This window comes from Branchiostoma floridae, unplaced genomic scaffold (assembly GCF_000003815.2).
Source record: "Branchiostoma floridae strain S238N-H82 unplaced genomic scaffold, Bfl_VNyyK Sc7u5tJ_1421, whole genome shotgun sequence".
NCBI lineage: Eukaryota > Metazoa > Chordata > Leptocardii > Amphioxiformes > Branchiostomatidae > Branchiostoma > Branchiostoma floridae.
The window spans coordinates 500757-518467 of NW_023365714.1; the positions used below are offsets into that span (position 1 = coordinate 500757).

The 17711-nt window shown below is 44.3% G+C and overlaps 3 protein-coding genes across 3 annotated transcripts; 1 reads left to right on the forward strand and 2 right to left on the reverse strand.

Moving 5' to 3' along the window:
• The first annotated feature begins 312 nt into the window (after positions 1 to 312).
• On the forward strand, positions 313 to 2045 carry LOC118407549 (stimulated by retinoic acid gene 6 protein-like). Its single transcript, XM_035808026.1, has 5 exons — positions 313 to 480; positions 744 to 792; positions 1090 to 1207; positions 1409 to 1540; positions 1865 to 2045. Exons 1-5 carry the CDS (start codon positions 313 to 315, stop codon positions 2043 to 2045), a joined length of 648 nt encoding a protein of 215 aa, XP_035663919.1.
• A 5947-nt stretch (positions 2046 to 7992) lies between these two features.
• Positions 7993 to 10497, reverse strand: LOC118407583 (nuclear receptor coactivator 6-like). Its single transcript, XM_035808081.1, has 2 exons — positions 10016 to 10497; positions 7993 to 9686 (listed from the first exon to the last, which is right to left on the reverse strand). Exons 1-2 carry the CDS (start codon positions 10489 to 10491, stop codon positions 8660 to 8662), a joined length of 1503 nt encoding a protein of 500 aa, XP_035663974.1. The 5' UTR covers positions 10492 to 10497; the 3' UTR covers positions 7993 to 8659.
• A 391-nt stretch (positions 10498 to 10888) lies between these two features.
• On the reverse strand, positions 10889 to 17299 carry LOC118407550 (USP6 N-terminal-like protein). Its single transcript, XM_035808027.1, has 11 exons — positions 17223 to 17299; positions 16916 to 17001; positions 16077 to 16116; positions 15594 to 15674; positions 15233 to 15340; positions 14681 to 14728; positions 13053 to 13162; positions 12668 to 12782; positions 12209 to 12358; positions 11477 to 11642; positions 10889 to 11145 (listed from the first exon to the last, which is right to left on the reverse strand). The coding sequence occupies exons 2-11, from the start codon at positions 16918 to 16920 to the stop codon at positions 10889 to 10891; spliced, it is 1080 nt and encodes a 359-aa protein (XP_035663920.1). The 5' UTR covers positions 16921 to 17001; positions 17223 to 17299.
• Between the last annotated feature and the right edge of the window lie 412 nt (positions 17300 to 17711).

Below are 17711 nucleotides of genomic sequence, written 5' to 3' on the forward strand. Positions count from 1 at the left end.
TCTTACATGAACCTTTGAAGCATGCACTTTTGCTACATGAAAAAAATTGCTACATACATGTCAATCATGCATACATAGATTGCTACGTGTTGTATACCTGTTGTTACCTTATACGGTCTTATACGGGCCCAAGTTGCTGCACTGTAGCCTTTCTTACATCATCCATCCTGCTGGTTTGCTACATACTGTATACCTTATATGGCTGTTCTTACCTTATATGGTTCCAGGTTGCTACCTGATAGCGTTTGTTGTGTCCTCTGCCCTGCTGGTTTGCTACATGCTGCACGCCTTATATGGCTGTCCTTACCTTATATGGTTCCAGGTTGCTACCTGATAGCGTTTGTTACATCCTCCGTGCTGCTGGTTTGCTACATGCTGTGCGCGTTCGTGCGGTACCGGACCCACCGGCTGCGGCTTCAGCGGGGGGACAAGTCCTTCCTGCCGAGACCGCGGGACCTCCCGCACCCGGGCAACATGCTGGTAAACAAGTAAACATAAACACTTAAACACAAACAAATAAAAAAATAACCAGGGGCCAAGTCCATCCAGCGGAGACCGTGGGGTCTCCCGTACCATGGCGACATGCTGGTAAACAAAGAAATATCAACAAATGAACATTAACTTTCGGAATATACTAGTAGATACTGCCTTATTACTTTAGTTTATTCAACAATCCAGTGTTCTCCCAGAAAGCAGAGAGAGTCAATAATTGTATAACTCACATGTTGACGTTTGTGTTTCAGTCTGAGAGCATGAAGTACTCGGGGATCCAGATCGCGTACTTCCTGTGGGGTAAGGAAACGCCCGCTCTTCTTCCTTTTGCTGAACAAAATGAAATACATGCTTCTCTTTCCCAACCATCATTAGAACCCTAGACACTGCACAATGGAGTTAGGGGAACCCTATCACAGACTAACGATCTCGCTTTCTCAGTTAGTGACATGTTACAGTTGTTACCCAAGCTGGCTACCATGGTGTTGTTTGCTGCTAAGTTACTACATGCTAAAGCTGATGGTTGCCATGGCATTGTTTGTTGCTAGGTTACTACATGCTGCAGCTGATGGTTGCCGTGGTGTTGTTTGTTGCTAGGTTACTACATGCTGCAGCTGATGCTATATCTGGTTACCATGGTGATATCGTACTTCCTGGTGCTGCCGTTGCTAGGTGTGGTTTCTTCATTTTACCTGCAGCCGCTCTGGACACTGCTGTGAGTCGGGAAGATTTTCTTCAGTTCGCCTTATTTCCTCGTTTGGGGCTTGTCTGTGTTTGCACGCACTCTTGTGTGTGTGTGAGTGTATGCGTGTATGTGTGAGAATGCATAGGTGTACACGTGTGTGTTTCTGTGCTGCAGTTGATAAATGTTCTGCCAGAGGGAGCTTACATGTACCCCCGTTTCCCCCATGCACAGCCCCACGGTGGTCCTGTCCCTGCTGGTGAACTATGTGCAGATCTTCGTGTCCCGCAAGGCTCTATTACAGGACCACTGCTACAAGGATGGGGGCAGCAGAGAGAGAGTGAAGGCTCTGGCACTCGATAACAGGTGAGTTACAGAACAGTGCAGGCTCTTTTACAGGCCCAGGCACAGGCAATTAGAGCAGTACAGGCTCTGGCACTCAATAACAGGTCATTGTCAGACTGTGTTCCGCAAGGATCTGTTACAGATGTTACTGTTACTGATAGGAGCAGCAGAGAAAGAGTACAAGCTCTAGCTCTGAATAACAGGTGAGGAAATAAAAGTTTTAGAGGAAAAATAGATCGATTCTGGAACCTTTGTAACTGACTTCCAAACTACCATGATCCAAAATTGAATTAAGTGATAAATCTTACTGATATTCTTCTATCATTGAAATGTTTTATTTTCCAGGCGAGTTTACCACAACTTTTCGTACTTCCTGTTCTTCTTCAACATCCTGCTGGGATTCTACTCTTGCCTGCTCCGCATCGTGAAGGGCATCCTGCTGGGCCTGGTGTTCCTGGCTAGGGTCGACCTCAGCGGCCTGATGCAAGGCTACCAGCATTGGGACTTCGGTAAGGTTATACTCTAAGTCTGTAGCCTGCAGGGCCTGGGGTTCCTGGCTAGGGTCGACCTCAGCAGCCTGATGCAAGGCTATCAGCACTGGGACTTCGGTAAGGTCACACTCTAACTCTGCAGCCTACAGGGCCTGGGGTTCCTGGCTATCAGCACTGGGACTTCTGTAAGGTCATACTCTAACTCTGCAGCCTACAGGGCCTGGGGTTCCTGGCTAGGTTCCACCTCAGTGGCCTGATGCAAGGCTACCAGCACTGGGACTTCGGTAAGGTTACACTCTAACTCTGCAGCCTACAGGGCCTGGGGTTCCTGGCTATCAGCACTGGGACTTCGGTAAGGTCATACTCTAACTCTGCAGCCTACAGGGCCTGGGGTTCCAGGCTAGGGTCGCCCTCAGCGGCCTGATGCAAGGCTATCAGCACTGGGACTTCGGTAAGGTCATACTCTGACTCTGCAGCCTACATGCAGGGCCTGGGGTTCCAGGCTACCAGCACTGGGACTTCGGTAAGGTCACATTCTAACTCTGTAGCCTACAGGGCCTGGGGTTCCAGGCTACTAGCACTGGGACTGCGGTAAGGTCATTACTCTAACTCAACAGCCTACAGGGCCTGGGGTTCCAGGCTATCAGCACTGGGACTTCGGTATGGTATCTTTAGTTTCCTGTAATACGATTCCCACTCTCACGTTACATTTCTTGAATTTCCTGTAATATGACCCCTTCTCAGGTTACATGTCTTACGTGAGTTTCCTTCACGTGGAGCATGCGCACTGCCACCCCGTCCTGGTGACCTTCTGCAGACTGCTGCTGCAGGGGAACTCCGCTAGGAGGCGCCACTGCACACCTGCCGAGGAAGAGCAGCTGTTGGCTGATGATCAGCTGACTGAAATGGAGCAAGGTCTGCTGAAAAGATTTGTGTAGCACGAATGAAATAGTTAATATTTGAAACAAACTTTAACTGACTCTTATACCCAGTTCTTAGTATAATTGTTATCTAAACTGTGAGAGTTACCTAAACTCAGCTAATATTTCCACTTACATTTTGGTGTCATGGCTTTTGTTATTTAAAGCTTAACGTTGATCTGTATTGACTCAGTGTACATTTGATTGGAGGACAGCTAAACTTACAGTAACCATACCTTTGACTTTCCCCAGGAGCCGCCCCTTCTGCGACCCGCCGGGCCCGGCTGAGATGGTGGAAGGTTTACACACTGCTGAGGAACCCGCAGCTGCAGCGCCCTCTAGCAGCCGCCATTGGCAGGACAGCATGACACCAGGCAGGGGGGTTCAAGAAAACCATGGACAGTTGTTACAAACTAAAGCAAGAGCAATGCAAAAATGTTCAACTTGAACACCTGAAATGCTGTTACTTTTGCATGGTTGATATGAAAATTGTATGATCCATGTATGTGTAGGACAGAAACAATATTCTGCAAGAGACATTGGCACCATTAAATGTTGGGTTGATGTTTTAAGGTAATGCCATTGTCCCTTGCCTGAGAATTGCTGAACACCAGAAGGCATAGCTCTAATATGGAACGTTTCATTACTGTCATTAGTGTGAAAATAAAGTATATAGAACAGCAACAGATATTAATCTATAAAACTTAACTTTCCTACCAACCAGACTTAAGAAACAAAACAGCAGGAGACAGACCGAAGTTTTCCAGCCAAGTTTATTGTACTTTGTCTACATCTATCCGTTTAAAACCTCTGAGTACAACCAACCTGACTGTAGGTTTTTATCTGTGAATTTCTCCTCTATATTTGCAGCTTACAGATCACCGGGAGGTTTCCCCGGCAGTGCACATTACATAATTATACCTGCACAGTTTGCTATGATCGGTTCAGAGGTTAGTTAAACATTGTCGCTTCCTTTGCTCTGCAAAAGAACTTCTCTTCGCTAATATAAAGGTGTGGCAATTAACAATAGAACAAAATGTTGCAATCTGCAGTGTTTTCCCCAGGTTTAAGGTCACCCCTTTCTTTTAACAGACAGAATTGGCATGTCTAATATGTCATATGTCAGACATGTTCAATACGTCCAATATGAGACAGCTGAAAGCTGATCACAATGTGGGTTAGCAAATGGGTTTACTGGAAATGACGCCGCTGGGGAAAACTCTGTAAAGCTGGACCTAGGGTCACAGTAATACATCACAAATGTAAAGTCATCTGTGAACTGTGACCTATGACCTTACAAGCATAGTGACTCCATACAACCTTTGACCCAGGATGACCTTCTGTACAATCCCATATCAGCAGAATAAATATTCCATTTTGTACACGACCATATTAGGCAAGGCTAGGTACAATTATTCCATTCAGTTTTGTACCCATCCATATATGGACATCCCCAATACAAAATTCAAGTTCCCTCTGTAACAGTTTTGTACCCGACCATATAAGGATATTCCTGGTACAAAATTCATGTTCCCTACAGTTTTATACATGACCATATTAGGCAAGCCTGGGTACAATTATTCCCTACAGTGTTGTACCCGACCATATTAGGCAAGCCCTGATACAATTATTCCCTACAGTGTTGTACCAGACCATATTAGGTAACCTGGGTACAAATTGACCAAGCGCACATCTGCACTGCTACACCCTCTCCAGCAGAGCAGCAGTAGCCTTGCTCCAGACATTGGGGCCACCAGTCTGCATAGTTTCCCTCACCACTACAGGTGAGCCTTACTGCAGAGCCTGCATAGTCTACTACATCATCAACATCATCGTCATCATCATCTTCATCATCGTCATCATCACTACAGGCCTCCTCAACTCAGTACCAGGGTTGCCATCAATCATCAGGACTGGCTCAATATTCTGTAACATTTCAAACTTTACAGCCATTTTCGTTTTTCCCATAGGCCGACTTCTGTAAACAGCTTAAAGCCAGTACATTTCAGAGAAACCAGCATCTTTCAGACTAGCCTTAATACACAATAATTGGCAAAATGTGACACTTAATGGTAAGCATTTTCCTGTTCAATTCTCCCTCAAACCTTTAGGTTCAATAAGCCAATGCAGAAAGCTGCTACATTTCATATGAATGAAAGATAAGAAACCCTGTACTGAGTTGAGTTGGCCAGCATCATGGGACAACCACTAACTTATCCTGCTTACAACATTGTCAGCAGGATTCAAACCAGTGCGAATACCCAGCACCTACATGTAAGGTGGCAACCCGATTAAAATAAAACACAGGAAAGCACAGGTACAGGTGTGCACAGGTACAGGTGTGCACAGGTACAGGTGTGCACAGGTACAGGTGTGCACAGGTACAGGTGTGCACAGGTACAGGTGTGTATATACAGGTACAATCTCTTATCACAAAATTGCATAAATCATAATCTAACTGCATGACATATAACGTTAGTTCCAGCACACTGAAGCAGCAATGGTCGATCCCCACCTAACATTAATGCTTGATCCCCACCTAACATTAATGCTCGATCCCCACCTAAGGTGGTATAACTGCTAGGCACGTATGGCTGAAATTAAACACTGCATTTTACTGTAAAAATTGCTATATTCACCTCCTTCTTAACACTGACTCATCCTTACCGTAAACATTGCTATATTCACATCTGGTATCATTGCATCAGAAATCACCATAATAACGGAGTTTACAGTAATCTTGACTCCGTGTGATTCCAGGGTAAATTCTGCACAGAACTCAGCTCAACTCTTCATAGTTTGCTATAACTTTACAACTCGACTCTCCTCACAATTTCTGTCACATCTTCTTGTCCTTGATTCTAAGATTCTCCATTTCTAAGATATCGAAGACCAGAGAGGTCCTCACCGTTATAAGACTTTCTTATGTCATGATATCTGCACAGCGGACACCTTGAGTAACCCAAGATGCTACAAAGTGTCTAAGAGACAAATGTCTTCAGATCTAATCTGCAACCCATTTCTGTGCCTTCAGTCTAATTTTGTTCCCTTTCTCTCCACCGTTTAACCCTGCTACTAACCAACACATGGATGAGCCCTTGGCAGAAAGGTCAACTTGTTAATTAACAAAATTTGTAACAAAAGGAAGACTCTAGAATAAGAAATAACAAAAAACATATCATAAAACATTGAAGAAGCAGCTTTGCTACCCAAAAAGTCTGTTTCCAAAATCATATCCAGTTGCTTGAGGAGAAATAATCAGTGCTTTTTGGGTGAAGCAGCTTGGCAGGTTGTGGTACAGATAAAGGAAGTTACTTTAAAGACTCAGCAAAACAAATAAAGTCTCTGCCAACAGGGATTAACAGTGACATAGGGAGACAGCAATGAACAAGCAGCAGCAGAGCGGCAAACCTACAGCCAACAGAAACACAAGAAGCTTTAGGTAACTTTCATTGAGACAGAAGGTGTTTTGCTACAAGTCTTGTGGGAGGTTCCTGTGGTCTGATATGGTATTGATCAGGTATTGATTATGTGTATTAATAAGGCAGAGTCCCCAGCACTCACCTGTTCAGCAGGTGGGACACCTGGTCTGAAACTGCAGGTGAAACAGCCAGTTTTGACACTTGAGGTCACATCAACCTCGTTTCATAGAAAATCTCCTCTTGGTGACATTCTGCCAAACATTTCTGCAGTTGCTTAATTTTCCACAGCTTTCTGCAGGTGGTTCTCAACTAAACATACCCCAACATTTATTACAATATTTCATTTCACCCATCCTTGGGAGATTTTCCACTATTGCTGGGTAATTTCTACGTTAACCTCCAACTGAAGAAGAACATGCACCAGGTAGAGGCCGGGGCAGCCATGTTGGTCCTCTAAGAGTTTGTCTCCAAAGACTGACAGTGTAAAATATCCAGTGACAAGTGTCTCAAACCTATCTACGGCATACCTTACTTGTTGGACAGACAATTACAAATGTACAATGTGAAAACTGCAGAGTCTACTAATCTCCAAGCAGATCCTACAATGGCATAAGATAGTACCAAACTGGCCAAAGACCAGTGGTGTCCAGTCAGCCAAAAGGTGTCCATTTGCCCTGGTAGCGAAACACACTCCTAAGCCGGCTTCAGTCCTCTGCCAGCTTTTGATACTATCTTATGCTACCGTAGGATCTGCTTGGAGATTAGACTCTACAGCAGACTGGCACATATTACATGTGGGACAGACAGACTTACAAAATGTGAAAACGTCCGAGTCATTATTGCTATTGGCTTCAGAAACCAGCTGATTGCCGATTATAATCATCTCCAAGCAGATGTTAGGCTTCGATCGTCTCCTTTCCGTCACATCGGAAACAAAGATCAGCCTCCACGCATCTGTTTGGAGACTAAATTCTACCCCAGGGCTGAACTGTTACCTGCAGTGTTGTAGGTTCTCACAAATTTATCTGCAGTTTGGACAAACTGTTCTTTGGGACGGTCAGCCCTAAAATCCCGGAATTTAGTACCAATATTCAACCCACAATCTACACACATTTCTGCACAGATGTTCAGCAGATTAAATTTGTGACTTTTCTGCCCTGGAGAGGGATATTGACATCACGGTGAGACAAGTCTATCCATATGTGAGACCATCTTGTTGTCGGTTCTTACAAATTTATGTGCAGTTGGGACAAACTGTTGTTTAGGACAGTCAGTCTACGAATCCCGAAATTTAGAACCAATATTCAACCTGTAATCTACCAACATTTTTGTGCACATTTCTCAAGTTACAGAGGTGCTTTTTCAGCCCTGGAGAGGGATATTGACATCACGGTTGGTGAAACAAGTCTGTCCATATGTGAGACCATCTTGTTAAGTGACACAAACACAGAAAAGCACATTCTAACCACACCACGTTACAAGTTGCTATTTCAGGGTTTGCATATCTTCATTGCTAGTGGAGAAAACTGTAGAGTTCCCACAGAGTTAGATGAGTTTCAGCCTGAGCTTGGTTAGTTCCTGACGCTGCAATTTCTATGTTCAGCGTTTTGCCTCCAAAATTTACAGTTGTTATTTTCATGATGCTGATATCAAATTTCCTGGTTTTGAGGTAATTAGTGCTAATGAGGACCTCAGATGTGGAGGCCTTCGAGAAATGGAAACAGCAAATTTATCAAAATTTCCTTCCTTTCCACAAAGCTAAAATAATGAGATTATGATTCTTAACCATCTTCCTGCTGCCTAACTCCATAATCAGCACAAATTTGGAGCCAAACGGCTGCCTTAGCACTCTAAGGGTTAACGATAAGCCACCTGCCCACCCAAAGTGCAAGCTATCCCATAATTCCTGTCACATCCAGGTAAAATATGTACAACAGAAACGCTCCGACTTTCCTTACATAATCATTCAGCAACTTAGTTATTTATAAGCACAATGATGCTGTAAACAAGTGTTCACAGGTAAACAGTTGTTAACAAACAAGTGTTAAACAGTTTACAAACAAGTGTTTACAGGTAAACAGTTGTTTACAAACAAGTGTTCCCGGTAAACAGTTGTTTACAAACAAGTGTTCATCGGTAAATAGTTGTTTACAAATAAGTGTTCAGAGATAAACAGTTGTTTACAAACAAGTGTTCACCGGTAAACAGTTGTTTACAAAGAAGTGTTCCCGGTAAACAGTTGTTTACGAACAAGTGTTTACAGGTAAACAGTTGTTTACAAACAAATGTTCACAGATAAACAAGTGTTTACAGGTAGACTGGCGGATGCTTCTTCTTGCTGGACCTCCTACGAGCGCTGCCGCGGTCGCTCTGACTGCCGCCGTGGGATCTGTGATCGTGGGATCCAGCATGGGAACGTGGGTTAGACCCCATGGGTGACCGTGGGTTTGACCCAGATGGGGTCCTCACCTTTGACCCTGATGACCTTGAGTGTGACCCCCGTTGTCTGTGTTCCGACTGCGCCAGAGGTGTGAAGTCCCCGTGACCTTGAATGTCCTTGTTCCTCTGCGGAAGCTCCACGAAGTGATCGTAGCCGCGCTGCTGTGCATGCTGGGACTGCTGCAGTGCATGCTGGGACTGCTGCAGTGCATGCTGGGGCTCCGGCCGGTGCTCCTGGATAGGCAGATGTTCGGGGCGCTTGATGGGCGACTGGCGGCCATGTTGGTTTGCGAAGGCGAGCTCGTTGGGCACGTCGGAGTCGTACGCAGTCCCGGACTCCAGATTCTCCAGAGACTTCTCCATGAACACCTCGTACTGGTCGTCAACGTTGTCGTAGTCAGAGTTGTGCGAGTACGCCGAGTCGCGGTTGGGGTCGCGACCGTTGACCTTTGGCCTCTCCAGGCCATTGACCCTGGGTGGGGACTGCTGCGGTTGGCTGCCGCCCTGCACGATGTATGGCCCGCCGCCGGGGGAACGGAACTCGTACTCGCGCCGCGGGCTTCCCAAGGGCGCAGTCTCACGCCGCGGGCTTCCCAAGGGCGCAGTCTCACGCCGCGGGCTGCCCGTGGGGCTGCGCCGGTCGCCACTGGGCAGTGGAGAAGTCCTTATTTGGACGGTGACGTCCACGGTTTTCCCGTTCCTCTCGAAGTGCTGCGTGGGCATTTTGTACACCTGACCCGTGGGACTGGTTACCGGGTGGGGCTGGCTGGAGACCATTACCAGGTGGGGCTGGTTGGAGACGGAGGGTTGCCTGGCAGGGTTGTCCGAGGCTGTCCTGACCGGTGCAGGGTTGTCCAGGTTGGTTGTCCTCCATGACGGTTCTCTCTGCGGCAGCCTGGAATTAAGTGAAAAAGTGTGAATTCAAAGTGATCATGAACCAGTTTTAGCTCACTGAAGAGCTAGTCTTCCATCGGTCACGACAGAGAAGACAGACGCTATGTACAGTATTTACAGGTTCTTTGTACCAGGGAATTTCTCTTGCTCCTTTTGACAAGCACAATGAACAGTGGATCACGGCTTGTGCCTGGTGAGCGACACACAGCAGGGATCAAACACGCTGCTTCTTGGTCCATCGGACTGGACTACATAGAAATGTACACTAAGGAATGGACTGGAATGGCGAGTACCAAATCAGTAAAATATGGAAACAGAAATTCTAAAAACCTTTCGTTCGGCATGACCGGCCGCTCGTGTGGCGACACGTTCGGCGCTGCGTTGGCGCTATCCAGGTCTGTCGTCCGCCATGATTCCTTGGGCAAGGGCGACATCACGATGACGTCCTGTGGTTGGCTGGCAAAGCCGCGCGGAGCCGACCAATCAGCACCCACGTTCTCATCGCCACGGTAACTCATGGACCTGGGCACAGCCTGGTCTGACACCACTGCTGGGGGCTGTTGCTGTGGAGACGGTCGCTGTGGAGACTGTTGCTGTGGAGACGGTCGCCGTGGAGACTGCTGCTGTGGAGATTGTCGCCGTGGAGACTGTTGTCGTGGCGACTGCTGCCTGTAGGAGTTCTCACGAGAAGGAGTCCTTTGCGGGGTCGGGCTGGGCGACCTCTGAACCTCGACCCTGACGACCCCGGTGCCGTTGGGAACGTTCCGGTTCCTGGCGACCTCCGGAGTCCCGCGGATTCCTGTCATTTCCTGGAAGGTCAAATAGACATTTTGTTGTATAAATAGGAGCACAGCTGATTTATTTCATTCTACTTGATGTACGTCTATCACTGATTTCCAGTTCACCCTAGGTTTGCTTTCCGTTAGTTGAAAGTTATAATTTGTTGTATATTTCTGTTGTTACATTTTGTATTCCATGAACAGTTGCATCAGGTTGGTACGTCACTGAATAAAGAGACTCTTTTTACACAACCGGTGCTTTATTCTTACCGACATTTCGGTGACCGTCTGTCACCTTCTTCAGGGCAATTCTGACTGGTTCACATTGTACTGCAGGACAGGTGTCGCTGCTCACAGTTCAGATGCGGTCACAAAACGAAAAGTATTTACATTTTGTATTGTTTTAATCTGGACTCCAGGCAGACTAGTGATTAATCACTAACGGAGATTTGAATAAACCAGACCAAACCTCAAAGGTGTACTCCCGCCGGTACCCGAAGGGGATCTGGGGCACCTCCGGGACCTTCGGGGGCGGCGGGAGGTCCAGCTTCTGCTTCCGGAGGTCGGACATCGTCAGCTGCAGCTGGTCGATCACCTCGTCATCATCGTAGCCGAAGTCTTCCTCAAGGTCGCGCTGGAAGAAGGTCGCGAGGTGCTCAATCTCCATCTTAGCAATCCGCTCTGGAACGAACAAGGACACGATTAGACACATAAACAACAATAACACTCCCAGTTCTGTCAAGTGCTTCAGACTTACTCCTCTGCATTTGGAGGATGTTGTACTTTTGAAGATGTGTGTGCAAACCCCTGCTTTGCCTATTGAGTCAGTTAGTCAAACTTGCCGGAGCTGGATGATTCTGACTTAGGGAGAAGAGACGCTGCCACAGTGAGCGTAGTTCGGTGCCTAGAAGTGGTCAAAGGCCTTGCACTGAGCCAACTCGTTAAAATAAAACCTACTTGTACACCTCAAGACTTACTTTTGTGCATCTTGAAGACGGTAAGTAAGACTTACTTTTGTGCATCTTGAAGACGGTGAGCGCCATGGCGGTTAAGACGGCCTCGCCCTCTAAGATGTAGATGTCCCAGAGCCTCAGGACGAGTCTGAAGGGCACTCGGCTCAGGAAACACTGGAAAAACCACTTCATGGAGTACAGAGAGGTGTGGATCTCGTTCAGGTCCTGTAAACAAACAAACAAACAAATAAACAACATGGAGTACAGGGAGGTGTGGATCTCGTTCAGGTCCTGTAAATAAGCAAACAATATGGAGTACAGAAACATCAAGACCTTGAGGTACAAAGGTACATATGCCAAGGTTTTCTTGACCTTGGAACTGTTAAAAGATTTTTCTTCACTTTGAGGATCTTACCACTTGCTTGACCTTGGGACTGCAACAGGGTTTTGCTTGACTTTCAGGTACTTATTACAAGATTTTCTTGAGCTTGCGACTAATACATGGTTTTGTTTGACCTTGGGACTGTTACATGGTTTTGTTTGACCTTGGGACTGTTACATGGTTTTGTTTGACCTTGGGACTGTTACATGGTTTTGTTTGACCTTGGGACTGTTACAGGGTTTTGTTTGACCTTGGGACTGTTACATGGTTTTGTTTGACCTTGGGACTGTTACATGGTTTTGTTTGACCTTGGGACTGTTACAGGGTTTTGTTTGACCTTGGGACTGTTACAGGGTTTTGTTTGACCTTGAAGCTGTAACAGGGTTTTGTTTGACCTTGAGGTACTTACCAAGTTTTTCTTGACCTTGGGCAGGAACTTCCCAAGCAGCTTGTCGTGGTGGTCCTGGAAGCGCAGCAGTTTGGGGAAGCCGGGGATGAAGAAGCCGTGCATCTTGTGCTTGTTGTCTGTCAGGAGAACGGAGATCGCCCAGAACGCATCCTGGGGAGGGGGGCAGAAATACACCATCTATAACACTATGTACCATGCCCTAACACACAACTGTCCCCTCAACACCCTGCATCTTGTGCTTGTTGTCCTCTATAGGACAGGACAGAGAGCCAGACATCACACATCTGTGTGCAGTCACACATCCAGCATGTAACTCAACACAAAAAAACAGTAGGGTTTCTTCCAAGTCTGATCTTTCACACAAATACAAATATGGTGCTCCTAGCTAAAGACCAATCATGGGGAAAAACAAGAACTTTTAAATTTGACACATATAATATAATCCTTGTTGTCCCTTACCTCTTCATTCAGGTACATGAGCATGAGTGCTGCAATCTCACTCATCCCCTGGCAGTAACCGACTTCTGTGTTATACATGGAGTAGGCGGACAGCACGTGGAACAGGGCCTGCTGTCTGTAAACAAACAAACAAACAAATAAACAACAACACTGCACCGCCCTGGCAGTACCTCACCTCTGTATCAGCTTAATGCTGTCACACCTTGTCCTTCCATTTAACGACAACACCAAACTTTCCATACCAGTAAGACGATATGACAACAATTAAGCTTCCATAAGTCAGAAGTGTCATTTTTATTCCACCAATACTGTTATAAGATAAAACCAGTCTTCCTATTTTGACCACAGTTTTGGATACTAAAACGAAACGTGAAAGATGACTCACTTGACGCCGTATCTGTCGCGGAACATGATATGGTTCCGGTACGTCCGGTTCACGTCCAGGTCAATCTGTCGCACATCTGGCGAGCTGTTCCGCGCCGATATTCTCATCCTCTGTGGAGAACACACATCCCGTAATGTGATACCCTCCCTCACACACATGGTAATGTGATACCCACCAACATACACGCTTGGAAACATGATAACCTCCAACACACCCAAATATGGCAAGGAGTATACCATCTTCACAGTGATTGACTACAGACAGGTTCTGTCAGTTGTTAAAAAAAAACTTTCAAAATTGGTTTCTTTCTTTAAAGAGAAAAACAAAAAAGTAATCATAGAGACAACGACATTTCCTGTTCCGTATCATTTGCATTAAGTTCTTCTTCAACAGTTCTCACAAAATCAGCCATGACAGTAATTTATCTTTCAATGAAATTTTAAATGATTCAAAAACTTTCAGCCAACATCATGAGAGATGGAAACAAACTGTCAGTAAGAACCCAAGTGTGAGACCACACACACAGGGCAGTCCGACCCAGTAAGAACTGAGGTATGAGACCACATGCAGAGGGCAGTCAGACCAGAGCACCCTGCAGATCAAAAGTGGCTGTTTTTATTGTTGGACCAATATTGGTACATGTTTGTTTGTTTGTTTATAGCGCACCAAAGCCAGAGGCAGTTCAGGAGAGGTTCACCAAAATGTAAAAATTGAAGAGGAAGTTTCATTTTTGCTTAATTTCAGATTGCTTGAGCTCAATTTCATTGAGAGCACATCCGTGAAAAAACTAAAATTCAAACATTTTGAAACAAAATTGCAATGAGAACATCTTGAAACAGGAAAACACAATATCTAATGATACTTGCAGGTTAGAAAAGGGCTTGTAAATACAGATTTCTACAACTATTCTACTTCTTTTCTACCCTAAAGTCTAAACACTGTAGGCTGACATGTACATATAGGTGGTGCAGAAGTGATAACAGCAGAAACAGTGGCTAGTCTACTGGACTACATTCTACGGCAATAACCTAGATGAAGATTTGCTCCTTCGGGTTGATTTGAAAACTTCTAACTCAAATACTTTCTTGAACAACAACAGACCTTTTCATAGAGTTGTAACCTTCAATGGCTTTAAAGAAAGAGTTACCGTAGCAGGAATTAAAAGGAATTTGTTTGACAAAACTTAATCTTAAAAGCAAAGCTGCAAATCAAAAGAGGCAAATTTTTCAAGTTTTGAAAAGAGAAATATAGGAATTCAGAAAAGCCTCCAACTTCAGGGAAAAGTAACAAGAAAGTTTGTAAAAGATTTGTTTGCTGTGGCAAAATGAAAAGATGGTAGGAATAGTTCATCAAACTTGGGTGAAAACACGGAGATAGAATGGTTTGGACAGGTAGCCCTACTTTGGGTAAAGTTTCAAACAGGGAAGTTATTGAGAGACTTCGTTGTTTGAGAGAGTTGACCAACCTCCAACAGAGTTTGAAAAAGTCAACAAACTTCCCAGAGTTTTTAGGAGTCAGTTTGGAAATGATTGACATGTGAGAAGGGTAAATGAAGGTCAAGCATCATCAGATATTGCCTCCGTGTCGCAAGACGCCGTTAGTGAAGCGAAAACTAAAACTGAACAGACCTCGTACGTGGTTGGCTGCTCGGGGCGCATCGAGGAATTACCATAACCCTGGACCAATCACAAATCATCATGCATTATTCAAATCTCAATCCACCAATCACAAATTATAATGTAAACATTAATGGACCAAACGCAAGTCATCATGAGTTATTTCAAATTTCAATGAACCAATCATGAATCAGCATGGAATATTCAATTTTTTTAGCCCAATGAAAACTAAACATGCTATTTTCCAAATTTCACTGGACCAATAAGGATCAAGCATGCATTACTTGAATTGCCAGTTTGTGACATGAAAACCAAAGACAGACAGGGATGCGTAAATCAAAACAAAATATAATGTGGTGTATTTTTTTAAGTTATGGGTGAATGAAACAGAGAACAGTTCAACAGTTTTCCATAGAGAACAGTTTTGCATAAACATAACCCTGACACCCCTGCTGATAAAGTGAACTATTCCAAAATCAGACAACTCTGAGTGGAGCATGACAGGAAGGTGGAGCGTACCACTTGCCAGCAGGGGTGTCAGGGTGGAGATGAGTGTGTCTTTACCTCATAGATGCCGTCCTGTTCCTGTTTGATCTTCGCAATGTCCAAAAGTCGGGACCAAACCTCCCCGCGGAGAGAATGAGGGATTCCTTTGTACACTCGCTTGTGCAGCTGTAGAATGAATGAACAAACAAATAAACAAACAAATAAACACTCACTTGTGCAGCTGCATAGGGCAAATCTACTCAGAAATTCCATGTACAAAAATGCTAAACACCACTGTACTATTCAAACACTAACCCACCAACCTCTCACTGTGCAATGCACACAACACAAATGGAACTGACACAGAGGTAAGAAAAACATGACTCTTATTTCGCACTTCTTACGGAATTATACAAGTTTTGCCATGATTAACCCTGACCTTGTCTGAGTTGACATATTTGTCCCAGTTTTTCAGCATCTTCAGCCACTTTGGCACCCGCTCCACTTCCAGTGCCTTCAGCTAGGGGGCGCCGATGAGAAGGGAACAGGCATTAGGTGGGGACCAACACAAGAAGTATAATTAATCAATAGACAGGAAAAGACTTGGCAATAAGCACATTTCATTCGGCACAGGTGAAACTTAAGTTAAGCTTACATTTTTTTTTTTTTTTTTACTCAATGGTCACCACGTAACAAGGCCATGAAGGCCACTCAAGGTTACGGGTTACATGATTGGAACTGTAACAGCAACTCTTCGCGCTTTTCTTTTATCCATTTTGTATTCAGGTATGTATGTTTACTCTGTGGTTTGTTTTATATTGATATTTTTAGTAGCTATAAGCAATATGCGTCTCGCCTAATACTCAAATAAAAACATTGTGAATAGGAAAAACAAATTTGTCAGAACTATGTTCTGTCCTACCTTCTCCTCTTTCACATCTCTCTCTGGCAGTTCCTTTGTGCTGAGGACAGGAAAGAAGAAATGGAGGTCAGAGAAAAACTAACAAAAAATCTTGAGACAAAAAGAACAACAGTCATCATGTAATGTTTGTACAGTATAGTTTCTGTGAAATCAATAGACAGATCCAGTCTAACATCCTTACTACAAGTATATCTACCCCTCCCTGAATATGTGTTTCTTTAATTGTTTACTTACTGTATGAAACCATGTTTGTTTGTTTACTTACTGCATGAAGCCATACATGTTTGTTTGTTTACTGCATGAAGCCATATCTGTTTGTTTGCTTGTTTGTTTACTTACTGCATGAAGCCATACATGTTTGTTTGTTTACTTACTGCATGAAGCCATATCTGTTTGTTTGTTTGTTTACTTACTGCATGAAGCCATATCTGTTTGTTTGTTTGTTTGTTTACTTACTGCATGAAGCCATATCTGTTTGTTATCTTGGTACATGTTTGTTTGTTTGTTTGTTGTTTGTTTACTTACTGCATGAGCCATGAAGCAATACCTGTTAGTTTGTTTGTTTGTTTGTTTGTTTACTTACTGCATGAAGCCATATCTGTTTGTTTGTTTGTTTGTTTACTTACTGCATGAAGCCATATCTGTCCGTTATCTTGGTACATGTTTGTTTGTTTGTTTGTTGTTTGTTTACTTACTGCATGAGCCATGAAGCAATACCTGTTAGTTTGTTTGTTTGTTTGTTTGTTTGTTTACTTACTGCATGAAGCCATATCTGTTTGTTTGTTTGTTTGTTTACTTACTGCATGAAGCCATATCTGTTTGTTTGTTTGTTTACTTACTGCATGAAGCCATATCTGTCCGTTATCTTGTACACGATAAACGTCTCATCCTCCCAGGCGTCGATCTCCGAACCTTCTTCCCTTCCCTGTCAATCACAGGTCACATGACTGTTACCATAGCAAAACATACAAAACAACATACACATTACAAAAGTGGTCTTTCCTTCCTAACATTTACCAATATCATATACATGTCAGGGCAAAAGATATTGCCTTAAATTACAGTCAGAGCTTCCTACTATACTGCATTTCATATCACATAAGCACAATGGATGATATGTCATTACTATATGGTAACAGTACGTACCCTGTCATATCTGACCACGATATCCGCTCGCTCTGCCGCCGCACGATCCAGCGCGCTTCTCTCGTACTCGGCACCTGTAGAACGGAACAATGGTTTTGTAAATTTCTTGATTCCATGGCCCCAGCCCTATTCTGTAACACCATGTTTAACAAGCCCCAAACTTGAGACAAGCTATCTATGGACTATACCACACTGCTTTTAGGAAGGGGGTGTCCCAAAACTGCCAAGGATTTTGAGTTATAGATGTGAACACACAAACAAGCAAACACAATACCCCCATCAGAGCTAAACTCGCCTACAAGGCAGCAACTTGAGTAAGCAACAAGTTAAGTTTCCCTGCAGTCTCAAAACTAGTCAACAGGGGGCACTGCAGCTCGCTGACCTTATTACAAGCACAATGGTTATATTACCTGTCACTAACACATGCACATGTCATTGCTGTATACCAACCTGCTAGTACAAACTAGATCTGTCCCAAAACTGAACCAC

Coding starts and splice junctions, on each gene's coding strand:
- LOC118407549 (XM_035808026.1), top strand. CDS start 313: ATGGTTCCAGGTTGCTACCTGATAGCGTTTGTTACATCCTCCGTGCTG. Junction 793..1,089: donor GATCGCGTACTTCCTGTGGG/GTAAGGAAACGC, acceptor GTTTGTTGCTAG/GTTACTACATGCTGCAGCTG. Junction 1,541..1,864: donor GCTCTGGCACTCGATAACAG/GTGAGTTACAGA, acceptor TTTATTTTCCAG/GCGAGTTTACCACAACTTTT.
- LOC118407583 (XM_035808081.1), bottom strand. CDS start 10,491: ATGACAGGAATCCGCGGGACTCCGGAGGTCGCCAGGAACCGGAACGTT. Junction 9,687..10,015: donor CCGGTCATGCCGAACGAAAG/GTTTTTAGAATT, acceptor ACTTAATTCCAG/GCTGCCGCAGAGAGAACCGT.
- LOC118407550 (XM_035808027.1), bottom strand. Junction 15,675..16,076: donor GAGATGTGAAAGAGGAGAAG/GTAGGACAGAAC, acceptor GGCGCCCCCTAG/CTGAAGGCACTGGAAGTGGA. Junction 13,163..14,680: donor AGCAGCCAACCACGTACGAG/GTCTGTTCAGTT, acceptor TGTTCTCCACAG/AGGATGAGAATATCGGCGCG.